Genomic DNA, 24,418 nt, shown 5'->3' on the forward strand with positions numbered 1-24,418 from the left:
ACCTTGGAGGGGTTTGCAGATATTTAACTGTTATAGGGCAAAAGCAGTTAATTAAATGAGGAGTTTCCACCCCACCAACTTGCTTAAAAACAATGTAAAAGATGGAATTCTGCTTATACCACTGTGGAATTATCTAATTCCTCTAACTATAAATGCAGTTTTCAAAACATAATCCAAATAGAGGGCAGCACCAGATGCCTTTCAAATGGTAATTTTGAGTCTTTTTGTCTTTTTTTTTTTAGGGCACCTTGGCACAAGCAGTGAAAAAAGGAGAATGGATTCTACTAGATGAGATCAATTTGGCAGCAGCAGAAACTTTAGAGTGTCTGAGTGGTTTACTTGAAGGATTATCTGGTTCACTGATATTGCTGGATAGAGGAGACACAGGTATTGTTTTTGGTTTTTGTTGCAGTAAGTTTTCCTGTTCTGCAGTGGTGTATTTTTTCAGTTCCCTATTTTTTAATGAGAGATTGAAATTAATGGTTTCAAGTCATCTAAGTTCATTGACCCATAGATGAGCATATAAAGATGCATCAGACCCAAAAGCAAAATATTAGGAATGTAAATGAAATAAACTCAAGAAATTTGAGTATATAATCCACAATATAATCACCATTACGAGGAATTGCAAAAAAAAGATTATATTATTCATATAGGAGGTGCTGATCTCTAAATATCCAAGCCCTTTATTTCTGATGCTCATAGAGCCTAATTAATTTCTCTGCACTATATCTTGTAAACTTTTTCACACCTATGTCACCTTCTGCACAGTCACATAAACCCCGTGGGTCAACGTTGACCACTTTAGGAAGCCCTGTAAACTGATAGCTGAAAAATTCACATCTGAATACAGTGGTACCTTGGGTTACATACGCTTCAGGTTACAGACTCCACTAACCCAGAAATAGTACCTCAGGTTAAGAACTTTGCTTCAGGATGAGAACAGAAATCGTGCTCCGGCGGCACGGCAGCGACAGGAGGCCCCATTAGCTTAAGTGGTGCTTCAGGTTAAGAACAGCTTCAGGTTAAGTACGGACCTCTGGAACGAATTAAGTACTTAACCTGAGGTACCACTGTAATACTATCTTTTCACTCTTTTGATTCCCGATAACTTAAGAGATTAGCATGTGGGAGTTTTCTCCTGAAGAAGAAAATTTCAATTCCTTGCCCATGCTGTCCCTTAGCTTGAAGAACAGCAAGTTCCAGAGGACTATGAAAAAAGACCCTTTTGTTTGCTAAGATAGAAGATGCAGTTTTCATCTTGTGCTTTTAAGGATAGCTTCCTCTGAAGTTTGAGAGTAGGTTTTTACCAGCTAGGACAACCAATTGGCTGTGTATGAGTTTTTCTGTTTGCTTCTTGAACTTCTGTTTTTTTAATTTTCCTTAAATGGCTGTTTCATGCTTTCTTGTTTGTATGCTTCATTTGTTTTTATGGGGCCAAACAGCGCTGTAATTTGTTGGTTGTGCATTTTTTTTCTTGTAGAGCCCCTGGTACGTCATTCAAATTTTCGTTTGTTTGCCTGCATGAACCCAGCTACTGATGTTGGCAAAAGAAACCTCCCTCCAGGAATACGGAACAGGTAGATACAGAATGTACATTTTTACAAAACCATTTTAAAGCTGAGAACAACTTGTAGCTCTTGAGGTGTTTGGCCTTCAGTAGCCTAGAATGTTGTACTTCTTTTGGTCTGTTGCATACATCTCTGATTGGCATGCAGTAGCTTAGGGATATGAGGGACCTGTGGCCAGCCAGTTTGTATTAAGACTCTTAACTCCCCATCCTCATCCCTGCTATAGCTGAAGCATTCTGGTAAGCTGCTATGTTACAAAATACCTTTTGCTGCCAATCTCAGGAATAATAGACGTTGCACACTCTCTTTGAGAGCTGCAGTTGTCTTCAAGTGTCCTTTATGTCATCAGGTTCAGAGTTGGATACTAGAATTATATAGTGGTCTCATGGGAAAGATAAAAGGAAAATGATCTACATTGCTCTGTTGGCCATCTTCTGATTGTCAGCATTACATGTTAGCTACAAAAACAGCTGGATAAAAGGCTGGTTGGGTATATGAGTGGATTTTATGCTCACTTTGATCTTTCATAGCCCATGCAGTCCAAATTAGCTAGGCAAGCAAGAGCTGATGGTAGCTTGTCAAGTGTTCATTAGGCACTGAATTCCACAATTGCACTTTCATTTCCCCACTGAATTGCTCAACAGGTTTTGACTTACGGACAGTGTGACATCAGTGACAAATGCATGGTGTTATCACTGCCCCTGCAGAGCTCAAAATAATTCAGCAGCAATATCATAGTAAACCCAGTATCCTAGGTTTGAGTGTATAGCAGATGAAAGGATTCCAAAATTTACCTATGATAAAAGGTCTATGTTTTTCCAGAAACAACTAATGCTCAGATAAGCCAATAGAAGTGCAATTTAAACATTTTTGCATGTTGTTTTTAATGGTATGTTTTAACTTTTGGGGTTGTATTCAGTGTGGCGCTAAGTGGTCCTTTGTGTGAGAAGAATGACTTCTGCTTGCATGGCAGGACATCTCCCCCCCCCCTTCCTCTGTGTGCCCCCTAATCTGTTCTGGGGTTTCCCCAACCTTCTAGAAAGGTTTGGGGATGGCGGGGGCAGTGCTCCAAGACCAAAGGCAGATGTTTTCCTAGGCTTGCTACCTGACTCCTTTTTAATTACAGCTCTTGGGGGTTGAACCTGGGACTTTCTGCATGCTGAATTATGTGATTTCTAAGTAATCTGAAGCTTTCACCGAATGGTACTCTATTAAACGTAAAGGGACCCCTGACTATTAGGTCCAGTCGTAATCTATTGTTACTCTATTACTAGTCTTTAATTCAGTACATTTGTAATTGGTTGTGATGTCGACAGGCTGGGGTCCGTGATCAAATATCAGACTTTGGTATCTATAAGCAGACAGGTTTTTTACAATGTAATGTTGTCTTGTAGGTTCACTGAACTTTACGTAGAAGAGTTACAAAATGAAGGAGACTTGCAGATTCTTATCATGGATTATCTGAAAGGGCTGAATGTGAGCAAGAGCGTAGTGCAAGGAATCGTAAAGTAAGTTTTTGACGAACAGAAAGTATTGTATAAATTGTAAGATCTGATAAGGGAGTCTTTGGGAAAGTTTTGTTGTATTTAACTTGTAGCAGTGCTTTTTCTGAGGGGGATGGGAGATGCACTGGTACGCATACCCCTAAACATTTTGTGAATCTAAGTTTGGCCTCATTAAGGCACAGTATTTCAATATGAGTAGGAAAATGAGAGTACCCCTAAACATTCTTTAAGAAAAAAAGCACTGACTTGTAGTGTGGTATTTCTGAAACTGGGGTAGTTAACCTGTGGTCCTCAGAAGTTGCTGCACTACATCTCCTATCATCCCTGACCTTTGGATACACAGGCTGACGGTGATGGGAATTAAGAGTTGAGATTGCGCTTTTCTGCCTTTTGAACTTCCTCTATGAGTTGCCATTTCTTTGAGCTCATTGCAGTTCAGAACGTCAAATAATTTATTTAAATTGTGCACCAGATTCCAGATGTGCATTCCACTTGCTTTCCATGTTTTTACTAAATGAGTGTGAGCTGCACTCCCTCAGTGTCATTGTCTTAGCCAATATCACTGTCAGTCAATATATATGGGTTTTTCCCTGCTTTTCTAAGCCCCAATATTTGAATAAATTTTAATCAGAAGCCTTGAGTATTTCAATTTTATTCTACATTAGCGTAACAGGGATGCCCTCTTCTCTCTTGACAGTGGTTCAAAAGTTCATTGTAACTCTTAACTCCTGAAATTCCTGAGGAATTTTCATGTTTGAAGACTTTAATTTCTTTAGAAAACTATTTATTATTGGATAATGTATTGCACCACTTTATTTTTCTATGGCTGGGGTGAGATTAATATGAAGGGGAAAGCATTTATCTTTAACCACTGTTTTCAATATTTTGATATTGATATATCTTAAATACCTAAATAAAATTATCAGTAATTTTAATGTTATATTTTATAAAATGCTTACAGTTTTCTTTATGAGTTTTGTTAAATAGATACATCTGAATATTTAGGGACTATCTCATAGAGGGCCTCACTCTATATATACTGCAACACACGAGTCCAATTTCTTTGAGTGGTGTGAGATTCCAGGGGTCCCATACATGATAAATGCAGGATCTGTGTTTCCTTTTGGAAAAATGAGGCACAGTGGAGCCTGTGGTGTTTTTATGATATATGGTTAATTTACGCATATATACAACATGAAGCCTAAAGGAGGAGAATCCAATCATTACACCCATACAGATTGTCCCTTGCTCTTTCATAGCTGTGCTCCACTTCTAGGCAAGAGAGCATTTTGGCTTGGCACAGACATTTAGAATTGAGCTTATTTTTTATGGCAGTTTCCTCTAACCTAGTGCATTCCAGGTTGTTTTTACACTGCACCTCCCATCATATCTGTTGTCCAAGCTGATTGGGATTCATGGGAGTTGTAGTCTTTCACCAGATGTTCTGGAAGACTGATATGTGATATATAGACTGAGCCTTACCTGGGTTGGTTAGCAACAATATGGAGTGAAATCTCTTTTGCACCCTTATTCAATCCTGAAGGAGACAATATTTATTCAGGAAAAGGAACTACGCAGCACATTGAGGTATCAAGCCCCTAGATAAATTAACTCCTGTTAATATGGTAGAAAAATGAGTGTAATGAAAAATATGCTTCATATATATAACCCTTCGCTTCTGCAGCTTTTATTTGTCTGTGAGAAAGGAGTGTGAAACAAAACTGGTAGATGGGACAGGCCACAGACCTCATTACAGCCTTCGTACTCTCTGCAGAGCTTTGAGATTTGCATCATCCAACCCATGCTGCAGCATACAGCGCTCTCTTTATGAGGTGACTATCTTTGTTCTCTGTTCCTAAACTTCCTTCTCTCTTCCCTTTTGTCTTTAGACAAAGAGAGAGAGAAATTCTCTGGCGTTAGCAATTAAAATCTATTTGAAACTAGCTACTTTAAAAAAAACCAAATCTGTTTTCTTCTCAATAGGGCTTTTGCTTGGGTTTTCTCACCCAGCTTGACAGAAGTTCTTACCCTGTTGTTCAAAGGCTAATATGTCAGCATATTCTGTCTGGAAATGTGAAAAGCATCCTCAAGCAGGCAAGTAATTTCTTAACTATTTGTGTGTGTGTGTGTGTGTGTGTGTGTGTGTGTGTGTGTGTGTGTGTGTGTCTGAATGGAATTGTTCTCAGATTGAGTTCTCCCCTACTCCTCAGAATTTGCTTGGGGTATGACATAAAATACATAAAACAGAACAAAACTCAATTTGAATTCTGAGTTTAATTTTACCCACCCTGGATTAAATCAAGGGTTTCCCATTTTCACCTGGAATGTTTGCTGAATGGACTGACATCGATTAAAGCCTCCCACTTGGAGGAAGGTGAAAGACAATTGTTACTGATCTCATCTGCATACACCCTAGCAGTACCTTTCACACTGTTTTCGAAAGCCCCCGATCCATCTCGACGGGTCTGCAGGAGAAAGTAGAAATTGACAAAATGCTCCCTCCGCACCCCCACCCCACCCAATCTCCATAGGAGCATCCTATAATGAAATTCCACTTACTGTACAGGAATGCTGAATCCATGTAAGGTGTAGACTCTGTGCTTGCTTGGTGTATTATACCATAACCAGAGTGTGATAATCTTCTGCATCTCACATATGAAGGAAATACCACATGTATTCTGGTGTTCTAAGAATGTGTTGCTTAGCTAAACAAAAAACAGAATTATTATGCGGAGATAGCAGTTCATAACAAGCTGGTTTTGTTTCTGTAATGTTCTAGTCGTTACCAGAGCCTAAAGGAGGGAGAATGATTAAGGTAGAGGGATACTGGATTTCGATTGGTGACATGGAACCAACTGTGGATGAGACTTATGTGCTCACAGCTTCAGTTAAACTTAACCTCAGAGACATCGTCAGAGTTGTATCTGCTGGGTATGTTGGACTTCAGCTGTACCTTTTTCTTTCCTTTGGAAATAGTTTAATTTTGATTGGTGAGAATAAAATAATCACTTGCTATTTGTTCCTGAGAGCATACTTCCTTGAATTGTGGCTACAGTGAATTTTTTTATTTAGTAATGTTCTTATTTTACAGGTACTGCAAAAAGCCAAATATTAACTGAAAACAGTATTGCAAATATATAAGCAATTGACAAATGTCTCTAACTGTTGTAGAAAAGCACGAAAATATTTTCTACATCTGTTCTTGATTGCTTGTAATTGGAATAATTTCTGGAGCATTGTTATGACTCCGGAATAAACTATGCCATACGTGTTCTTCAGTCTTTTTGAAATTATGGAATCCCGCTTTTGGAGATCCCATGATGTGAATTGTTTACGTGGCCAAATTTTGACGTATATGGGCCTAGAAATCATGACTTGAAATTCACTGAGTTGGGGCTGCTTACGTTCCACCTTGTTTTTGCATTCTTGCTAACAGGCGGCAAACAAGATGACAGCCTACATTTCCAAGTATATATTAGCAATGTGAGGAATGTAAGCAGTTGTTTGTTTTGTTTTTAAGAAAACAGAATTTTGAAGTGTTTAAGACTCTTAACAAGTATGTACAATACACAAAAGTGTCTCTTTGCTCCATGGGAGCGAACGACTACAATAAACATGTAGTTTGAGTTTCAGACATTTGCTGGAGGAGGCGTATAACACGACAATTAAGAAGCACAAATACTGTTGTCGGTTGTCCCTAGCTTTGACTTGTTTATTCTGAACTTCAGCGAACTTTTCTTTTTTTAATCACACAACACAACAGGAAGCCCAAGTCTCATTTCTGGAAGTGCTCTTAATCAATATATGTTGTAAAAAGACCTTGAAGCCAATCAGGTACAGTGGTACCTCAGCTTACGAACTTAATCAGTTCCGGAAGTCCATTCTTAAACTGAAACCATTCTTAAATCAAGGCGTGCTTTCCCTAATGAGTCCTCCCGCTGCCAGTGCCCTTCCACCATTTGGCTTCCATTCTTAGACTGAGGTAAAGTTCACAAACACTACTTCCAGTTTTGCATAGTTCATAAACAGGGTTGTTCTTAAACGGAGGTACCACTGTAGCTTCTTACAACAACAACAACAGTAGTAGTAGTAGTAATAACAGTAGTAGTAATAATAATAATAATAATTCAACACCATAGAACACAACATATAACTTGGCTGTTTTCTAATTCTTTTAAGAACCTATCCAGTGTTGATTCAAGGAGACACATCCATTGGTAAAACCAGTTTAATACGCTGGGTGGCTGCTGCAACTGGGAACCATTGTGTTAGGATTAACAATCATGAACATACTGACATCCAAGAATACATTGGCTGTTATACTTCAGATCCATCTGGGAAGCTGATATTTAAGGAAGGTAGGATTTTGATTATTACCTCAAATCACTCGGTGTTTCCTTGCCAGCCGGCTCTCCTACTTGCTCAAACAGATGCTTGCCTGGCTTGCCTCAAGTGGGCAACTCATTTATTTCTTTTTTTCTGTAAATGCTTCATAGGTGTCCTCATTGATGCTATGCGAAAGGGCTACTGGATAATCCTGGATGAACTCAACCTGGCACCCACTGATGTTTTGGAGGCCCTGAACAGATTATTGGATGACAACAGAGAGCTGTTCATAACAGAAACCCAAGAAACAGTCAAAGCTCACCCAAGATTCATGCTCTTTGCTACACAGAATCCTCCAGGGCTCTATGGAGGCAGGAAGGTACATACATAGTTTCCTCAGATGAAGCTGGCTTTCTTTTGATATGCTATTCACACGTACACTCCACCATTTCTTCAAGGACCTTATGGTGGCATATGTGATTTCTCTCTTTCACCGTAGTCCTGTGCAGTAGGTTAGGCTGAGTAATAGTTTGAGTGAAAGACTGGCCTAGGATCACCAAGTGAGCTTTATAACTAAGTGGTGAGTTGAACCTGAGTCTTCGCCACTCCTAGTCAAACGCTCTCGTCTTTGTAGCATATCCAGAACCAGTAGTGAAATCAGTCTACAAGTTGCCAATCCAAAATGGTACCATCCAAACACAAGAGAGAGGTGTCAACAGAGTTGGGAGAACCCCACTGTTTGCAGACGTGCACAGAAATCTTCGGGGGGGGGGAATTAAGAGGGCAAAGTATGACCATGTTCAGTGGCCATGAAATACTAGCTGACTGTTTGAGGGTGGGAAACGTGTTAAGTTTTCAGTGTGTGTGAATTTCTCAGTAGATTAACACTTGACAGGTGGTTTTTGTGTGTGTGTCTTAAGGTATTGTCCAGAGCTTTCAGGAACAGATTTGTGGAGCTGCATTTTGATGAGCTACCAAGTACAGAGCTAGAAACCATCCTGCACAAAAGATGCCACCTTCCACCTTCGTACTGCAGTAAACTTGTCAAAGTCATGCTGGAGTTGCAGGTACGGACAGTAATCTTTTTTCTCTTAATGAGAAAAGAATAGAGAAGTCATTTGAGCCCGAGTTGTAGTTTGGTGCCTTATACTCAAGGCGCACACATTTATTCGCTCTGGGGTTTTTTTTTGGGGGGGGGGTATTGTTGAGTTACATAGCAACCTACCAGAATTTGTTTGGCTCAGGGGACTGATGGTCATTACTGAAATATTGGTGAAATTTGGACAAATAAATGCTAAGAAGACAACTAGGAGGTTTGGTGGTAAGGAGGGTAGGCATTGCAAGAGTAGTGGAAAATGCAGTTGTGGGTACAGAAAATTGTGTTGGATCATGAATGCTTACTTTTATGTCCTTTTAAATCTAGTCTTATCGCAGAGGTTCCTCAGTGTTTGCAGGCAAGCATGGCTTCATTACCCTTCGGGATCTCTTTCGCTGGGCCGAAAGGTACCGATTAGCAGAACAGATGGAGAAGGAGTATGACTGGCTTCAGCATTTAGCAAATGACGGTGAGTCTCCACTCGTTTCTTTTCAACTTACACAGCCATTGTGTCCAGTTCAGTAGCCACATTTCAACCATTTTTCAAAAGCGGTGAACATCTTGATAAACTGTTGTCTTTCTGTTACTAGGATTTATGCTTCTGGCAGGAAGGGTCAGGAAACAAGAAGAAGTTGACGTTATCCAAACAGTCATTGAAAAACACTTTAAGAGAAAGCTGCATCCTCAGCGCCTCTTCTCAGAAGAAAGCGTAAAGAAGCAAATGGGTAAATTTGAAAAACGATAACAATAATAAAAGAAGATTTAATGTTTGGCTAAAGCTAATTAATTTCTTTTTGTTTGTTTTGTTTGTTTCCTTCCCCAACCCCATTACCACTTTGAACCAGCTAAAGCATCTAGGTGGACATCAATAATGGGCGATGAATTCAGTCACATTGTGTGGACTCAAGGGATGACAAGGCTTGCCATTTTGGCAGGCCGAGCATTAGAGTTTGGTGAACCTATACTTCTGGTTGGAGACACAGGGTAAACCAGTCTTCAATATATTCATTATTAGTTTTATTTATTTTTTGCGTAGAGCAACAGACAAGTCACTGGAGTTTAATTGACTGCAAACTTTTTGTTATGCAGGTGTGGCAAAACTACTATTTGTCAGATATTTGCAGCATTGGCTGGTCGGAAATTACATTCTGTGAACTGTCACTTGCACATGGAGACCTCTGACTTCCTGGGTGGACTGCGACCTGTCAGGCAGAGATCAAAGGATGAGGTAAGATGGCATTATGGTGCCTGATATAATTGAGAGCTTGAAAAATCCACCAAGTGCGTGTCTGTAAATGTATGTATGTATGTACACACACACTTGATCAGACTTTCCCCTTTTCTTTCAAACAGGAGTTTGATGGTTCTAGGCTGTTTGAATGGCATGATGGAGCCCTTGTCTTAGCAATGAGAGAGGATGGCTTTTTTCTCATGGATGAGATTTCATTGGCGGATGATTCTGTTCTAGAAAGACTAAATAGGTATGCACTTCAAAACTGGACATTTTTTAGTCTGTTGCCTTGGTGTGTCATTCACAAATGCAAATTGGATAAATCTTAACTTTTCGCTGGCTTCTTCTGATTCTTGCTGCTCTTCTAAACAACAAGAGTTGCAAAGGTTCTGTCGATTAGGCAGGTCTCTAGTGTTTTGTATGGATATTTGGAAATTTAACGAGAGCAAATACTGAGAACGTGGTTTTATTTCAGCGTCCTTGAAACTGAAAAGACGCTAGTGTTGGCTGAAAAAGCCAGTGAGGACAATGAAGTAGAACTGCTGACTGCAGGAAAGAAGTTTCGCATTTTAGCCACAATGAATCCTGGCGGCGACTTTGGGAAGAAAGAGGTAATGTAAGAAAATACCGTTCTGTGCTGGCCGCCACTTTCAATTACCTGCGGTTTTAGGAATGAAAAAAATGCCTATTCCGACTTAGTCTTAGGGTTTTTCTAGAAGCTTGTAAGGCATTGCAACCAGTCCCACATCCTACCTTTCCCGGACCCCAGGCTCTTTGATAGTTACATTTTCCTTATCACATGGCTGTCCTTCGCAGGCTACAGCTGCTTGGGAGCCCCATGCCCTTATCTGTAAGAAAGACCACACACTTTCACACTCCCAGTTCTTTTATTTATGACCTAATTACCACAGGGAGGAAGAGACAGGAAAGCTCTTACTACCAGGCCTTTCAAGTCAAGTAGGATACATTTCAAGGAGTAAAGAGTACTAAAATAATATTAAACGGTTAGGAAAAGCTGTTTCAGTATAAATTCATATCTCATTTGTTTCACCACATAGTGATCCTTTGCAGGGGAAGGTGGCCATCAGACTGAAAAAAGATTCCCTGCCCCGACCTAGCTCCACATGGAGCTCTGACAGCTAATTTGATTGTTGATTGTTGGAACTGAGTAAATGTGTTATTTCCTAGATAGATAGAATTAATCGGAAAAATGTGGAAATGGTTGAGATTAATAAAATTAGTGATGATGAAGAAAATGCAGCATAAAGAAGTGTGGGTTGGTTTGGGATCCTGTAGTAGATCATATTATAAGACTATTAGGAATTTCAGGGGCAGGAATTAATGTCATTCTCCTCTGAGAATGTCATAAAATATCAAGACTATTAAGCTGCAAGTATGAGTAAATCGTTTTTCTAAGGCTAAATTAGGTCTAATAAAACATTCATTTTAAAAAAGTAAAACTCATTTTTATGCAGTTTTGTTCTTTGACACACACTATTCTAACCTATTGTGCTTTTTGATACTCTCTTACACATTATTTGTAGCAATATGTTTTCCCTCGTTTTATAATTCTTCTATTTTCTCTTTTTATCCCAGTAATCCTCTTTGAGGATTCTTAAATTTTCCTCTGAGCAGTTCCCTTCATAATAACTGCACTTAATATTTTCTTGCCCATAGCTGTCGCCTGCCTTGCGTAATAGATTTACAGAAATATGGTGTCCGCAAAGTAACAACCGTATGGATTTAATGCAAATTGTAAACCATAATCTTCATCCAGGACTCTGCTTTGCCAAACAGAATGACAAAGGTAAATATCAGAGGTATTTGTTCACCAACTCCATCACCTACTTATTCTCTCTGGGTGTCGCTCTGCTTATATCAGTAATGGGAGACCTTTTCAGCACGAGGGTCACATGCCAGTGTTGGCCAGATTAAGAAGCACCTCTCCCCTCTTCCTTAAAGCCTTCTCTTCTTACTCTAGTGAGTTTTAGGGCTGCCATGCTCTGCTGGTTTAATCACATTCAGGCAGGATTTTTCATCCTTTGTTGGCCAGGAAGAGAATAGAAAAAAGAAAGAACAGAAAAGATGTTAACAGTCAAAAGAGACTTTTATGAAACTGCCAAAGCAGTTTCAAAACCAGTGAAGTGTTTTTGTTGCTGAAAAACGTCTGCAATCACTTCTGAGTACCTTTCTCCCTAGTAACCAGCCTGCACTCCTCCGTTTCTGTGTCCCAGTGGGGTTTCCTTCTAAAAGACCCTCTGTTCTTGCAAGTCAGCTTCTCTCAGATTCTAAAAGCTAAGAAGTTAGTTCAGGCGGTTCTGAAATAGTCTCACTCTCTTAAACGCTGCCCATAGGTTTTTCTCTAAGCTGAATAATATTCCTGTGGAGAAGTCCCATGGGACTCCTGCTACAAATGGCACAGACTGAAGGTACCACTTACCTGTTGTTCAGACGCGACTAGCAGATAACAGAAATTGCAAACGGGTGTGATCTTGCGACACTGCAATTTTTCACTTGAGATTTAGTCCAATGCATGTTTATCTGCCAGTATGACAAATTGAATATAGGAGTGCTTACCTTTGAGTATGTTTCAGATGCTGTCTGTTCCAAATTCTATACTTGATAAACCTAGATTGTGGAATTGAAATATATTTGCATAATACTGGGGTCATTTTAAGTGCAAGATCAGTTTCCTTTTGCTTAAATTTTATCATTGCCTGGACAGTGATTTAAGGAAGAACAGTTCGAGCTCTTAGTACGTTGAAAGGGATAAAAAAAAGTTTGGAATTCAGTGACTAGATTCTGTGGTATAGGCAGAGGTTGCTATGCATATTGTCACCAGAGACCTCATTTGAACACAGCTGTAAGTTGCTGTCGGAAAAAGCTCTTGCAAATTGAACATCTAAGGATTGTTCTAGTCCAAATATATGTGCATGTTATACAAGTCTGACTTAGGTTCTTTATTATCCAAGGTTTTAAATGAAGGATGAAAAAATAAGTAGTGCTGATGAAACATACACTCTTATTTTTTCTTTTTGGCTATATTCTCTGCATTAAGATGAATGTTTGTCCTCTTAGGCTTAAAGTAATAGTCTGGGCCAAAGTTCAGTCACTGTGGACAAAGAGACCAATGAAGTTGCAGGATCAAAGCATGTTTTGAATTTTGCATCTGCCGATTTACTTGTGGATGGTTTTTTTTAAAAGCATTCAACCCTTTCTAATTTTGCAAATATTTATGTAAAAACATTTAAGCACTTCTCTTCAGTTATCTTGCAAAAATTATGTACAGAGGCCTCTGCATCCCTTGTGGGTCATTGTGAATTACTGCAAAACATATTCTGTTTCAGGTCTGTGTCTTAAGAATTTTTCTCTTCTCTCCATCTAATCACCTTTCCCAGGGGCAGATATTGCAGGGATCATGATGGATTTCATAGAGTGGCTGACCAATCAAGAATTTGGACACCACTGTATCCTCAGCATCCGGGATGTTTTGTCGTGGGTCAGCTTCATGAATGCTATGGTGCAAGACAAACTATCCAGTTCTTCAGAGGAGCACCAGCTTTTTGGCGTCTGTCCAGTGACAACATTTGTCCATGCCGCATGTCTGGTGTACATAGATGGAATAGGTTCAGGTATGTCTTCAGTTTCTTTGCTTTATCTCTGAATAGTTCAGATCGTTTATTGGGGAGGGGGTCCCTCAACCCCTGGATGAGAACTACGCAAGGGTTTAAAGCAAGTTTGTCATTTTGGAACAAAAATAGTAAACAGTCTCAAGACGCATGCAAGCAATGTATAGTGTTTGTGCTACAGAGTGTGCATTACAACCTGTCTACAGATTTTGGCCATATCTTACTGTTAACTATATGTTCATTTCCACCATTGACATATAACTATGATCTCTTCCTCCCTCTACCCCCTATGTAGGCACCATGTCCTGTTCGGCTGGCTCAGCTGCTTTGGCTCGTGAAAAATGCCTGGAATATTTGTGTGGGAAAATTTCCCAAGTAGTGCAACTCACTGAGGTTCAGAAGAATGAGCTGAAAATATATGACCTGAAGAGGGAAAGGGAAATGGTTTGGATGGAGAACCACATAGGAATCCACCCATTTTTCATACCAACAGGCAAGGAACTCTTGGTGGTATTGCTGCTGCTGTACAATTTGAATGGTGATGTGCCGCTTACGATGACTTAAGAGCCGAATGCGTGAGAGATGACAAACATGCAGAAAAAATAATTTGTTACAGTCCTTCCAAGACCCTTCCATTTCTAATTGAGTGCTTGAATGCTCTTTTCTCAGATGAAGGCACTTAGCTTAGACTTCGCTCTGGCGTGCTAGCTTTCCATATGCATGGAGTTTTTAAGAGCTTTAATGGTGGAGCATTCAAATATTTTACTCCACAATCTGTAGTTAGAATTGTTAAGTATCATAATTCTGTGTATTTCAGATGTTAAGACAGGAGTGCCGTTGCTTAATATAGCTAAGCCTGCACCACCCATTAAAAAGAGGGGAGATTAGAGGAGATTGCAAAAATACAAAAAACAAAACTTTGGAGGAAAATCCCTCTGCATCAAGATGAATGTTGATCTGGAACCATTATTCTGTCTGATGAGCTAGTAATTTCACTGGAGCAAAAATGTTGATCATCTTACCCTGTAATCTAATTAATTTTTTATTTGCTTTCTCTGTGCTGTAGGCCCTATTTACCAGAAGAACAATGTCTCAGACTACGCTCTAAATGCAGGAACTACAGCAATGAATGCACAGCGGTTGTTAAGGGCCTTGCAACTTAACAAGCCCATTCTCCTGGAAGGCTCTCCAGGTGTTGGGAAAACCAGCCTAGTAGCAGCCTTGGCAAAGGCTTCTGGAAATTGCCTTGTTAGAATCAATCTTTCTGAGCAAACGGTAGGTAGGGATTACTGTGGTCTCCACTGAAATACCTGTACTTGTGAATGTGAGAGTCTATACTTGCAAGTTAACAGGTGTTAAGTTTTCACAAATCTTGAGAATACTCCTAATTGATTGGGGAGGGGGAAGATGCTTAGAAATAGGTAAGTTTAATAAGGGGTGTATTGTTGATTAATTATAAGAGGAAGCATTATATTCCTTTTCCTGTTTCACATGCATTTGGAAACCTTGACTTTTCTTCCTTCTGATCCAGGACGTCACAGATTTGTTTGGCACAGACTTACCTGTTGAAGGGGGCAAAGGAGGGGAATTTGCCTGGCGTGATGGACCTTTGCTTGCAGCATTGAAAGCTGGACACTGGATTGTATTAGATGAGGTGAGTTCAGCTTAATGTAGCACAGAAAAAGGATTTTCGTTCCTTTTTTGGAAAATGAGGTCTCTAGCTGTCTCAGTTTGCTGTTTGGGGGCTTTAAAAGGATCTTATCCCAACATGGTAAAGTTAACAGTGCATTCTCCTTACGTGGAGAAAGTATCCTGGAACAGTCTGCTGCTCCCATTTATTCAAGAGGCTGCTCAGATTTTATCTTCAGTTTTCCAGTGGGAGAACACACACTTGCTTTTTCTGGGGTGGCAGTTACAGAAGGCGATTTTGTGGACAAACAGCTTGAGTTCTGTGTCATGGATGTGCTGCAGTTTACAGAAGATTAAAACTACTACTCACCTTTTAAGTGCCGTCTTAGGGCTGAATTAGCTTGAAATCAACACTTTCTTAATAGAATCCATAGGAAGTGGTTTTATAATATTGGTCCATCCAGCTCAGGGTTTCAAACAGTGCCACTTGAAGATGCTAGCCATTGACTCTTGGGACCTTTTTTTGCACACAAGGTATCTACTCTACCCCTGAGCAATGGCATTCATCTGGGTGGATTCTGACAGCCTCATTGACTTCACAGTTGTATTTACCTTTAGGCTATGCCAGGCATGTCCAACAGGTAGATCATGATCTACTGGTAGATCCTGGTAGATCTCAGGCCCCTCAGTGATCTCCTCCCCCCCTCCCCCCAACAACTTTGGTCCATCCAACAACAATGGGTAGATCATTGCCAGTTTTTTTATAGTGTGAGTAGATCACAGTCTTTGGGAGTTGGGCGTCCCTGGGCTATGCTGTTGCTCTTTTGAGTTGTGCAAAAGGAGCTTGAAGCCTAAAGAGTAGCTAAATAACCAGGCCATTTGTGTTAATCTGAAGTTAACTTTTCCTGAGCTAACTACAGTACTTTTGCTTATTTGCTATAGATTTAAAGGTGTTTTGTGGGCAAAAGTGTGTGTTGTGAAGAAGAGGGGCAGTATAAATTTTCCTGTTGGTTTTTCTCAAATAGCTGAACTTGGCTTCTCAGTCGGTACTAGAAGGCCTGAATGCTTGTTTTGACCATCGGGCAGAGATTTACATTCCTGAGTTGGGAATGAGCTTCCATGTGCAACACAAGAAAACAAAGATCTTTGGATGCCAGAATCCCTACAGGCAAGGAGGTGGCAGAAAGGGGTTGCCCAAATCTTTTCTGAACAGATTCACACAGGCAAGTCCATAATGTCATTTAAAACTATTTCTCTTGTCCTCCTTGCAGTTCCTTTCTAAATGGAATCATTTTTTATTTCATTTGCAAGCGCACTGTGCATTTTTCTGTGTCTACATAAAAATAATACTTGAGTCTCACCTCCCACCCCATTTAATTATATTGATGTAGGTTTTCGTGGACCCTCTCTCATCCGCAGACATGGAGTACATTGGAAATACCCTGTTTCCTGCTATTGATAAAAAGATTATTGCAAAAATGGTTGAATTTAACAACATGGTAAGTATAATTCCTGAAACTCCTCTTGATGATGTGAATGGTCTTCTTAAGGAGAGGGACTTCAGGGTTCTGGTGACTGTCCCCACAAGTCCAAGCCAATGACTGCTGCAACTATGTGAAAAGCTGGTCACAGTTTCATCTGAACATGTATTGAGACAAACTTCATTTGTAGTCATTTTCAACTCTGGAGTTGCAGTGGCATGTAAACTAGCTGGGCTCCACAGATAACAGCCACTGCAGACTGGGTTTGTATTTCATTTTTTGTTGCCTATTATGTCAGACAGAACTTCCCTTTTTTTTCTTCCTATGGCATGTTCTGTTTGTGTGGCTGAGGCTTACTAAGTCTGAGTTCACATAAAAGTTTCTTTGAGGCTTTCCCCCTAGCAAGTAGGCATAGAATCATACATGTGTGTCCAAGGTAAGACAACTGCATGTTGTATGTGTTTAGGTTTCCCCAGTTATTCTGGAACAAGAGCATTCCATAAAGATTTTGAATGGACGGTAAAGAGTGGTGGTAGCTTAGAAGAGCAGTAAATTAAGTTGAATGCTTGGCGCGATGAATGCTTTCTTGTGCAATGGCGTTTTAATAATCTACCATGAGCTGAAACATGTCTGAGTTTTTAATCTTTTGAACTGGTATGTTATTCAGATTGATCAAGAAGTTATGATTGAGAAGAAGTGGGGGCATAAAGGTGGACCTTGGGAGTTTAATCTGCGTGACCTTTTCCGATGGTGTCAGCTGATGCTTGTTGACCAGTCGCCTGGCAGTTACGATCCAGGCCAACACATGTTCTTGATATACGGGGAAAGAATGAGAACAAATACAGACAAGGAGAAGGTAAGGAGCATGAAAAATGTGCTTAATCCTATTAGTCTTTTCTGTTTTACAAGTATGGATATGTTAAACCATTCTTGGAGCTTAAACACAAATTTTACTGAATTTTTTTGGGTACCTTTCCCCACATTATTTGAAACACTGAATGACTTCTATTTAAGATTATCTACTTTCCTCCAAGGCCTTGAATTAGCATTTCAGTTAAGCAGGTGCAGGATTTGAAGGGACCTCATGTAGTTTTATCACCATTCATGTGCTAAGGATGTGTTAGAGATAGATTAAACTCCTGGTACATTGGGTAAGAGGGCTTACAGCAAGTGTGTGGAAAGGGAAGCTACCTAAGTGTAATTTCATTGCGATTAGGGAGCTTGATCAGACAAAATGATCCCAGAGCTTTCTTGCTGTGTCCTGTGCCAGCAACTCTCAGATACCACAATCAGCCTTTAGTGGATTTGCAGAATGCTGTTCTCGTTTTGCTTATGATTAGTGCTCAGAAAAATGGCGTGAAAAATAAATGTGGTTTTGAGGGGCAATTGAAAACTCACTGGCCCCGCATGTAAGCAGTCTAGTTTTGCATTCCAGCTTCTCTCAAGCTGAGGCTTAGTTCAGGTTGCACCTGAGCATTACAAGCTGGGCAGATCTGTATCCTGAAGCAGGTGACTTCAGACTTCAACAAACAACCCATTTGGAGTTTCCCCGGTTTCTTTTGAAATCGTTCATTTGAAAGTTGCTGCAGAATTAGAATATAAGGATTTCAGCATTTGTTATAAATGTGATCTTTCATCTGGTTTTTTGTTTGTTTGTTTGTTTTAGGTAGTGTGTCTATTCAGGGACATTTTTGGTCAGGATGCTGAACCATATATGGGTTCCAGACAGTTCCACATCACTCCTTATGACGTCCAGGTGAGAGAGAACAAAAGTTGCTGCTACTTGGGCATCTTCTTGAATTTCTGCTCCACACTATACATGCACACTAATGCACTTGCTTATTTTGTTTTTAATTCTACTGAAGGTTGGTTTCTCAATCCTCTCCCGCGCAAACTATGCTCCTCCTCCTGGCAGAAACTTATCCCTGCTTCACCATTCACTCCAGCCCTTGGAGTCCATCATGAAATGTGTGCATATGAGTTGGATGGTGATATTGGTAGGCCCTGCGGCTGCTGGCAAGACCAGCCTCATTCAGCTTCTAGCATATCTGACAGGTCATCAGTTGAAGATCATGGCGATGAACAGTTCTATGGATACAACCGAGCTGTTAGGTGGATTTGAGCAAGTAAGTGTGCATTTTTTAAATTTGGGAATAAGGAAAAGTCAAGTGCATACAAGATACCACTTAACTTAAATTTGAGGAGTATATGAATGGGCAAAGTTTAAATGTCTTAACTGAAAGCAAGAAAGAAACACCTCTAAGTGGTTTCCAAAACAGTGCTGAAGGAACCCAGTGGGAAGTGGTGGTTCAAGCAGTGACCAATGTAATAAATGTCCTATAGGTTGACATCATTAGGCCTTGGAAGAGCTTGCTGGAGAAGGTGGAGAACGTTGTAAGCACACTTCTAAGAGACAGCCTCCTCCTCACTGCTATCTGTCCAGAAGATGCTGAAATTGTGCTGCGTGCCTGGAGCAGTTTCGTTCTAAATTTCAAGCCAAAGTCCCTTGGGGAAGGGAATCAAAACATAACCATTGAACTGGTGAACAAATTGGAGGGAGTCCTTGCACTGGTCCAGCGGCTGAACAACAAGATCAGCTCCTACTCAAAGCCAGGTATGCACAGAAGCAGTAGGAAGTGATAGCATTTTTCCCTTTTAAAATGTCATCAGCTAAGCATGTGCAAATTCCAGTTGCTGCATGCTACCAGAGAAGGCAAAAACCACAAAGCATTTTAAAGACTGCTCTGATGTTAAAAGGAAGACATTTTCATGGCGAGAGATGGTGTGCCTTTATGGAGCAGTTGTCAACTGAGATAAATGTGTACAAATGTGACCAGAGGAAAAGTATGAGTATTTGTGGTGCCACATGGTCTAGACATGTGTGCAACCACCTCTCTATTCTCCTGCACCCACTGGCATTCAGCCGAAGTGTGCAGGAACTTTACAGTGATGAATGCACTTAGAGCACTTGTGAGCAAGCCACCCAGGTCCATATTTATTAAAGCTACATAATCTGCGGAAGCACAAAGCATAATTATTTGCTTCCTTAAAGATTTTTCCAGCCTCCATCACAGTTATGGTTGCTCCGCTCCCCCACACCAGTTAGCAATAGTCTATTATGTTTATCATTCTGTGAATATTAAAGACATTCTCCCTTTTTAATGAAAACCTGGTTGAACTACATGCATTAGTTTAGACATCACATCTTGTCGAAGCTAATGCAAAGATCTTATGATCACAACTGAACAAAGAAAGAGGGACCGTTTTTCTAGTTGGCAAAGGATACTAGACTAAATGTAGTTGTGAAAAGCCCTCTGTGTGAATCTTGAGTACTGGCTTATTGGTTCATTGAATCGTATTCTAAGTATCTCTCCCCCCGATTTTAGAGTTTTCAAGACTTGTAGAAGAATTTCGGCACTTCAAGCTGCAGGTTATTCAGTATATGAGCAGCAGCAACCACGGCACATTTGAATGGGTTGATGGGATGTTGGTTCAGGCTTTACAGTCCGGAGAATGGCTCTTGATGGACAATGTTAACTTCTGCAGGTAAACGCAACTGTGTTGTTAGAAAGAAATTATCATAAATATAGAAAACCACATTGGATAAACGTCACTGAATCTCTGTTACAAATCATGTACCAGATCAAAGAGAGAAATTCAAGGAGTAGATCATCATTTACTGTTTCAAAGGAAACTGGATTATACAGTTATCTCCCATCTACTCAAGGAGGTCCTTTGCTCCAGCAGACACTTCCGTGAACAGAAGGGGGAAGTCATAAGGCAATTTTTGCTTATTTCTCCCTTTTCTCTGTAGCCTGCTGTGACCCCCCCCCAAAAAAAAGAATTCTTGCTCCAGAGGGTTAGGGAACACTTTGGAAAAGGAGGAGGCAATGCAGAAGAAAGGGGGGAGTTTGCAAAAAATTGCACACATTGCTTTCCCCTCCCTTCCAGTCACAGAAGCATCCACTGGGGCAAAGAGTCATTGTTGAGCAGAGGGGACAGAACTGGACACCATCCCATGACATTTCTGCATTACTTCCGTATATCTGATGCTATAAAACTGATCAGATTGAGCAGGGCGGCGGGAAGGAATACTCCTTCCATTATGAAGCCAAATGAATGCTTGCAGTTGTTAGTAAATCAGTGAGCCACCTTTAGTGCTTAATTGTTCCTTTACTTCTTGTGTGTAGTCCTTCTGTGCTGGACCGCTTGAATGCTCTGCTTGAACCTGGAGGAGTCCTCACCATGAGTGAAAGAGGGGTGATTGATGGTGTAACCCCCACTATCACACCGCATCCAAATTTCAGGTGCGCTGACATTCTTTGTGCTTATTGGAGTGTGTTGTTGGATTATGCTTTGAGAGTTGCAGTATGCATTGGGGTGGGAACACTGTCTCTTTAAGGTATCACTACTGCAGCCTTGAAAATAAGTGTAGGTTTGATCATCGCTCAGCTGGGTCAACAAAGTGATGTATTGCTTGATAGTTTTATCTTAGCATCCCCCCCTTTTTTTACAACAAGGTCATTTGTCTTCCTTTGCTGGGCAGCAAAGCAGTGTGATGCACGAATGCTAGTCTCTCCACCTTCTCTGAACTGCATGTGTATATGCAGGCACGCACGGACACACATACGTTTTCATTCTCTGCTTAATTATTGCCTTTAGATTGTTAACTGGATTCTTGTGTTTTTTAAAACAATCATTTCCTCCTTTTCTGTATAAAGCCTAGAGAGCATTTGCTGTTTGGGTGTCCAGCAAGTTTAATAAAGCAGGTTGGGGAGGTTGGTTGGTTAGAGTGCAGTGTTGATAATGCCAAGGTTGCAGGCTTGATCCCTGTATAAGGACAGTTGCATATTCCTTCACTGCAGGGGGCTGGAATCAGTGATCCTCAGGGTCCCTTCCAACTCTACAATTCTTTGATTCTAAGTAGGATAAGGAGAGGAGGAAGCCATGAAAGTAGCAGCCACAACATGCCTCTGTGTTCACCTAGCCAAGACAGTAGAACAGTGTGGTTAGTTCCCTTTTCTGCCAAGGCAGAGTTCCCTGGTGGTGGAGAGGAGGCAGTTCAGGGGTGCAATAAGCATTTTTTAAAAAAAAACTTTGTGCATAGGGAAGACCCAGACAAACCAAGTACCCCTCTAATAGAAACTCAGCTTAGAAATGTACTGTTGGTATCGCTCTTATCAAGGTGATAACATTGATCGCTAAACATTGCAGGCAAGTGCCTAATTGCAAGGCTGTAGTGTGACCTCTTCCTCACTCGCTCCACCCCAGGAGCAGCAGTGTAAGATTACATACTGGATGGGTAACTTAAATAACCATACTCTCTTATGTGTATTGAAACTTAAAAAGGCTTTTCCTTTCGATGGATCCATCACACGGTGAAATATCCCGAGCCATGCGGAATCGTGGAATTGAGATCTACGTTCCTGGAGAGAGTGATTCATTGGATCTTCACGATGTGAAGCTGCTGCTTCATGGAATGGGCTTGTTTGGAAGCAGCATATGTGATGAGCTCGTGGCTGTGCATACAGAAGCTAAGGAAAGCATAGCAGGTGAGATAAGCATGCATAATAAACTTGGCAAGCGCTAAAGAGAATAACTTCCATTTAGTGATTGTGTTAGAGACCATCTGAGAGAGAGAATGAATTGGGAAATTTTGATTATGATTTCAGATTTACAATACGGAAGTTAGCTCAGGTAGTTGGTTTGAAAAAGGGGGAAAGCAAAAAAAATGGTTAAATTCCTAGGCATTCTACAAAGGTGCTTGGTGGGTTGTAATGTTAATTTTTCCTTCTCAGGTTCCTCTTACACTCTATCTGCTTTGATTAATGCTGCAACGCTGATCGTGCAGCAGTTGCGCCGAGGATTCGGTTTAGCAAAGAGCTTCTATAAAGCGTGTTGGGACATCTACGTCAGTTCACAGCAGTCAGGAGACAATCAAAAGGTAAGTCTTCCTCCGTTGGAAATGTGCTCATCAAGTGTTTGTGCTAGAGAGTCAACTTTTGCAAAATCAGTGAGAGACAGTTCAAAGTCTGAGTAATCAAGAATTAGAGACCATGTATATATCTATCTTTTCAAACTAACTGCTACATTTTAATTGTTTTCCATGCCTGAGAAAAATGTTACAGAAAGACTACTGTTGTTGTTTTTCCCAGTTGAAGAACCTAATCGCAACCCTTTGTCTCTCCTGATATACTAGCATATGCTGGACTTGATAATGAAGCATGTTTCAGTCTTGGATTCAGAGGAAACGAGGGGTGCTTCCCTCCTTGCCTTAGGATTGTGGCCAGATTCTGCATCCAGTGCTTTGTTTGCAGCTGAAGACTCTCTGCTTTCTATGGTTCATCACGATGGCCAGGTCCTGGCTTACTGCCTGAACAGGCTGAATCTGAGAAACAGCAGGTGAGCACAAGGTGTTGCTATCCCTCTGGAAATATAAGAGTGAACTGTTCCAGGTTAATTGGTGAGCAGCCTTTTGCCTGCCCCTCTATGTAAATAAGTGAGCAACGTTAGCAGTTACATCTGCACTGGGCAACCATAGTTATCCTTGCTTACAAGGTAGCAAGCAGCTCTTATTCCTTATACCTGCGAAGCTTAAGCTGCTTTCAAATGTGGGGTTTATTGTGTTGCTATTTTGGTTATAATGCTAGCCCTGCTCTACCAGTTTCTAACATTCCTTTCACACTGCATTACCTGTTGCGTTATGGAACCGTGGCTTTTTGATGGATATACCACCATGTCATGCTAAAAGTCATTCTCACCAGTGGGCGTGACGTCACGGGTGTCATTGGGCATTTCACCCCCCTCTATATGCATACATGCTTCAGTTCCCCCATTGTGCACCCATGAAAATGTTGGGGGGAGGGGAACTGTATGATGGACTACCTACTCTCCTAGATTTCATCACATGAAAACGGCAGGGAAATTACAGCTCAAAACTACTGAGATATTCCAGGTTAATGGGGTGGTGCACAGTTGCTGTTGTTTTTCTGGAAGCAGTTAACATGGAAATGAGCATTGAACTTCCATTAGGTCCCACAGATTTCCAGATATGTCTTACATCATGTGAAAGATCACATAAAATGTGATTTTTAATAGTGCATGTTAGAAAAATGGAATACTGTAAAGCGTCAATTCTGGACGTGGCAATAGTTTGAAAGCATGGTTTCAGTGTCCAGCTGGGATTTTACTCAGAGTTAAGGCAGCACACTATGGTTACTTCTAACATGTTTAGAGGTTAAATCTCCTCTAGGCCTTTGGAAATCATATAGATGGTTTGTTCTTTGCATAGGTATGATCTTCTTACAATGACCTCTCGTTTCAGGACGCTGCCTCTCACTATACATGACTTTGAGAAAATCCTGCACTCTCCTAATCCAGACTGCCTCAAATTTGGTGCAGTGGAAGCTAGTGCCTCTTGGGCAGACGGCATGGAGGTCCTTTCTGCAGCCGTTAAGTTATTCATAGAGAAAGCAACGAATCAAGACTGGACGTTGAGAGTTGGGTGGCTTAATCAGTTAAAAAAGAATTTGCCACAAGTGCCTGGTAAGTGTTGACTCTTGCTGCTTAAGCAAGACTAATCTGAATGTTTGTGGTGGTGGAAGAGAGTCATGCTTGAGTTTTGTAAGTAAATGTAGAGAGATGGAGGAAGTCAAAAGCATAGCGTCACCAGAATAGTGTGTGCAATAAGTGAGTGAAAGGAAATAGTGTCTCATGGCCAAAAAATAATAATAACCCCAAAACTGGAATTTCTTGGCTCTGTGGCCTACAGCTTCTTCTTGGCCTCTGATAATAATAACCATACCCATCTGGCTGGGTTTCCCTAGCTCACAACTGATTTCATATGTTGATACCAATTCAGCTTTATCTTGATTAATTGACTGCATTCTCTGCAGGGGTTGGCTTTCTTCTCACAGCTGCCCCATGAATACCCCACTCATTCAGGTTGCT

At 40.7% G+C, this 24,418-nt stretch overlaps 1 protein-coding gene across 2 annotated transcripts in view; it reads left to right on the forward strand.

The window, feature by feature from the left end:
• The window catches only part of MDN1 (midasin AAA ATPase 1), an 88,755-nt gene that overhangs the window by 16,433 nt on the left and 47,904 nt on the right, over window positions 1–24,418 (forward strand). For both annotated transcript variants that reach the window (XM_081905542.1, XM_081905543.1), the window contains exons 18-49: window positions 243–387; window positions 1,484–1,580; window positions 2,966–3,079; window positions 4,761–4,908; window positions 5,060–5,170; window positions 5,856–6,007; window positions 7,256–7,434; window positions 7,573–7,781; window positions 8,323–8,469; window positions 8,826–8,967; window positions 9,089–9,223; window positions 9,344–9,482; window positions 9,588–9,726; window positions 9,852–9,979; window positions 10,205–10,340; window positions 11,407–11,536; window positions 13,128–13,361; window positions 13,654–13,851; window positions 14,425–14,633; window positions 14,890–15,012; window positions 16,013–16,210; window positions 16,379–16,486; window positions 17,136–17,324; window positions 18,135–18,224; window positions 18,334–18,594; window positions 18,812–19,082; window positions 19,855–20,014; window positions 20,659–20,775; window positions 21,818–22,020; window positions 22,267–22,412; window positions 22,668–22,870; window positions 23,793–24,013. In XM_081905542.1, coding sequence (XP_081761668.1) covers window positions 243–387; window positions 1,484–1,580; window positions 2,966–3,079; window positions 4,761–4,908; window positions 5,060–5,170; window positions 5,856–6,007; window positions 7,256–7,434; window positions 7,573–7,781; window positions 8,323–8,469; window positions 8,826–8,967; window positions 9,089–9,223; window positions 9,344–9,482; window positions 9,588–9,726; window positions 9,852–9,979; window positions 10,205–10,340; window positions 11,407–11,536; window positions 13,128–13,361; window positions 13,654–13,851; window positions 14,425–14,633; window positions 14,890–15,012; window positions 16,013–16,210; window positions 16,379–16,486; window positions 17,136–17,324; window positions 18,135–18,224; window positions 18,334–18,594; window positions 18,812–19,082; window positions 19,855–20,014; window positions 20,659–20,775; window positions 21,818–22,020; window positions 22,267–22,412; window positions 22,668–22,870; window positions 23,793–24,013 — 5,182 coding nt within the window. The remainder of the gene's footprint in view (window positions 1–242; window positions 388–1,483; window positions 1,581–2,965; window positions 3,080–4,760; window positions 4,909–5,059; window positions 5,171–5,855; window positions 6,008–7,255; window positions 7,435–7,572; window positions 7,782–8,322; window positions 8,470–8,825; window positions 8,968–9,088; window positions 9,224–9,343; window positions 9,483–9,587; window positions 9,727–9,851; window positions 9,980–10,204; window positions 10,341–11,406; window positions 11,537–13,127; window positions 13,362–13,653; window positions 13,852–14,424; window positions 14,634–14,889; window positions 15,013–16,012; window positions 16,211–16,378; window positions 16,487–17,135; window positions 17,325–18,134; window positions 18,225–18,333; window positions 18,595–18,811; window positions 19,083–19,854; window positions 20,015–20,658; window positions 20,776–21,817; window positions 22,021–22,266; window positions 22,413–22,667; window positions 22,871–23,792; window positions 24,014–24,418) is intronic.

The sequence above is a fragment of the Podarcis melisellensis genome (assembly GCF_964234715.1).
Source record: "Podarcis melisellensis genome assembly, chromosome: 3".
Taxonomy (NCBI): domain Eukaryota; kingdom Metazoa; phylum Chordata; class Lepidosauria; order Squamata; family Lacertidae; genus Podarcis; species Podarcis melisellensis.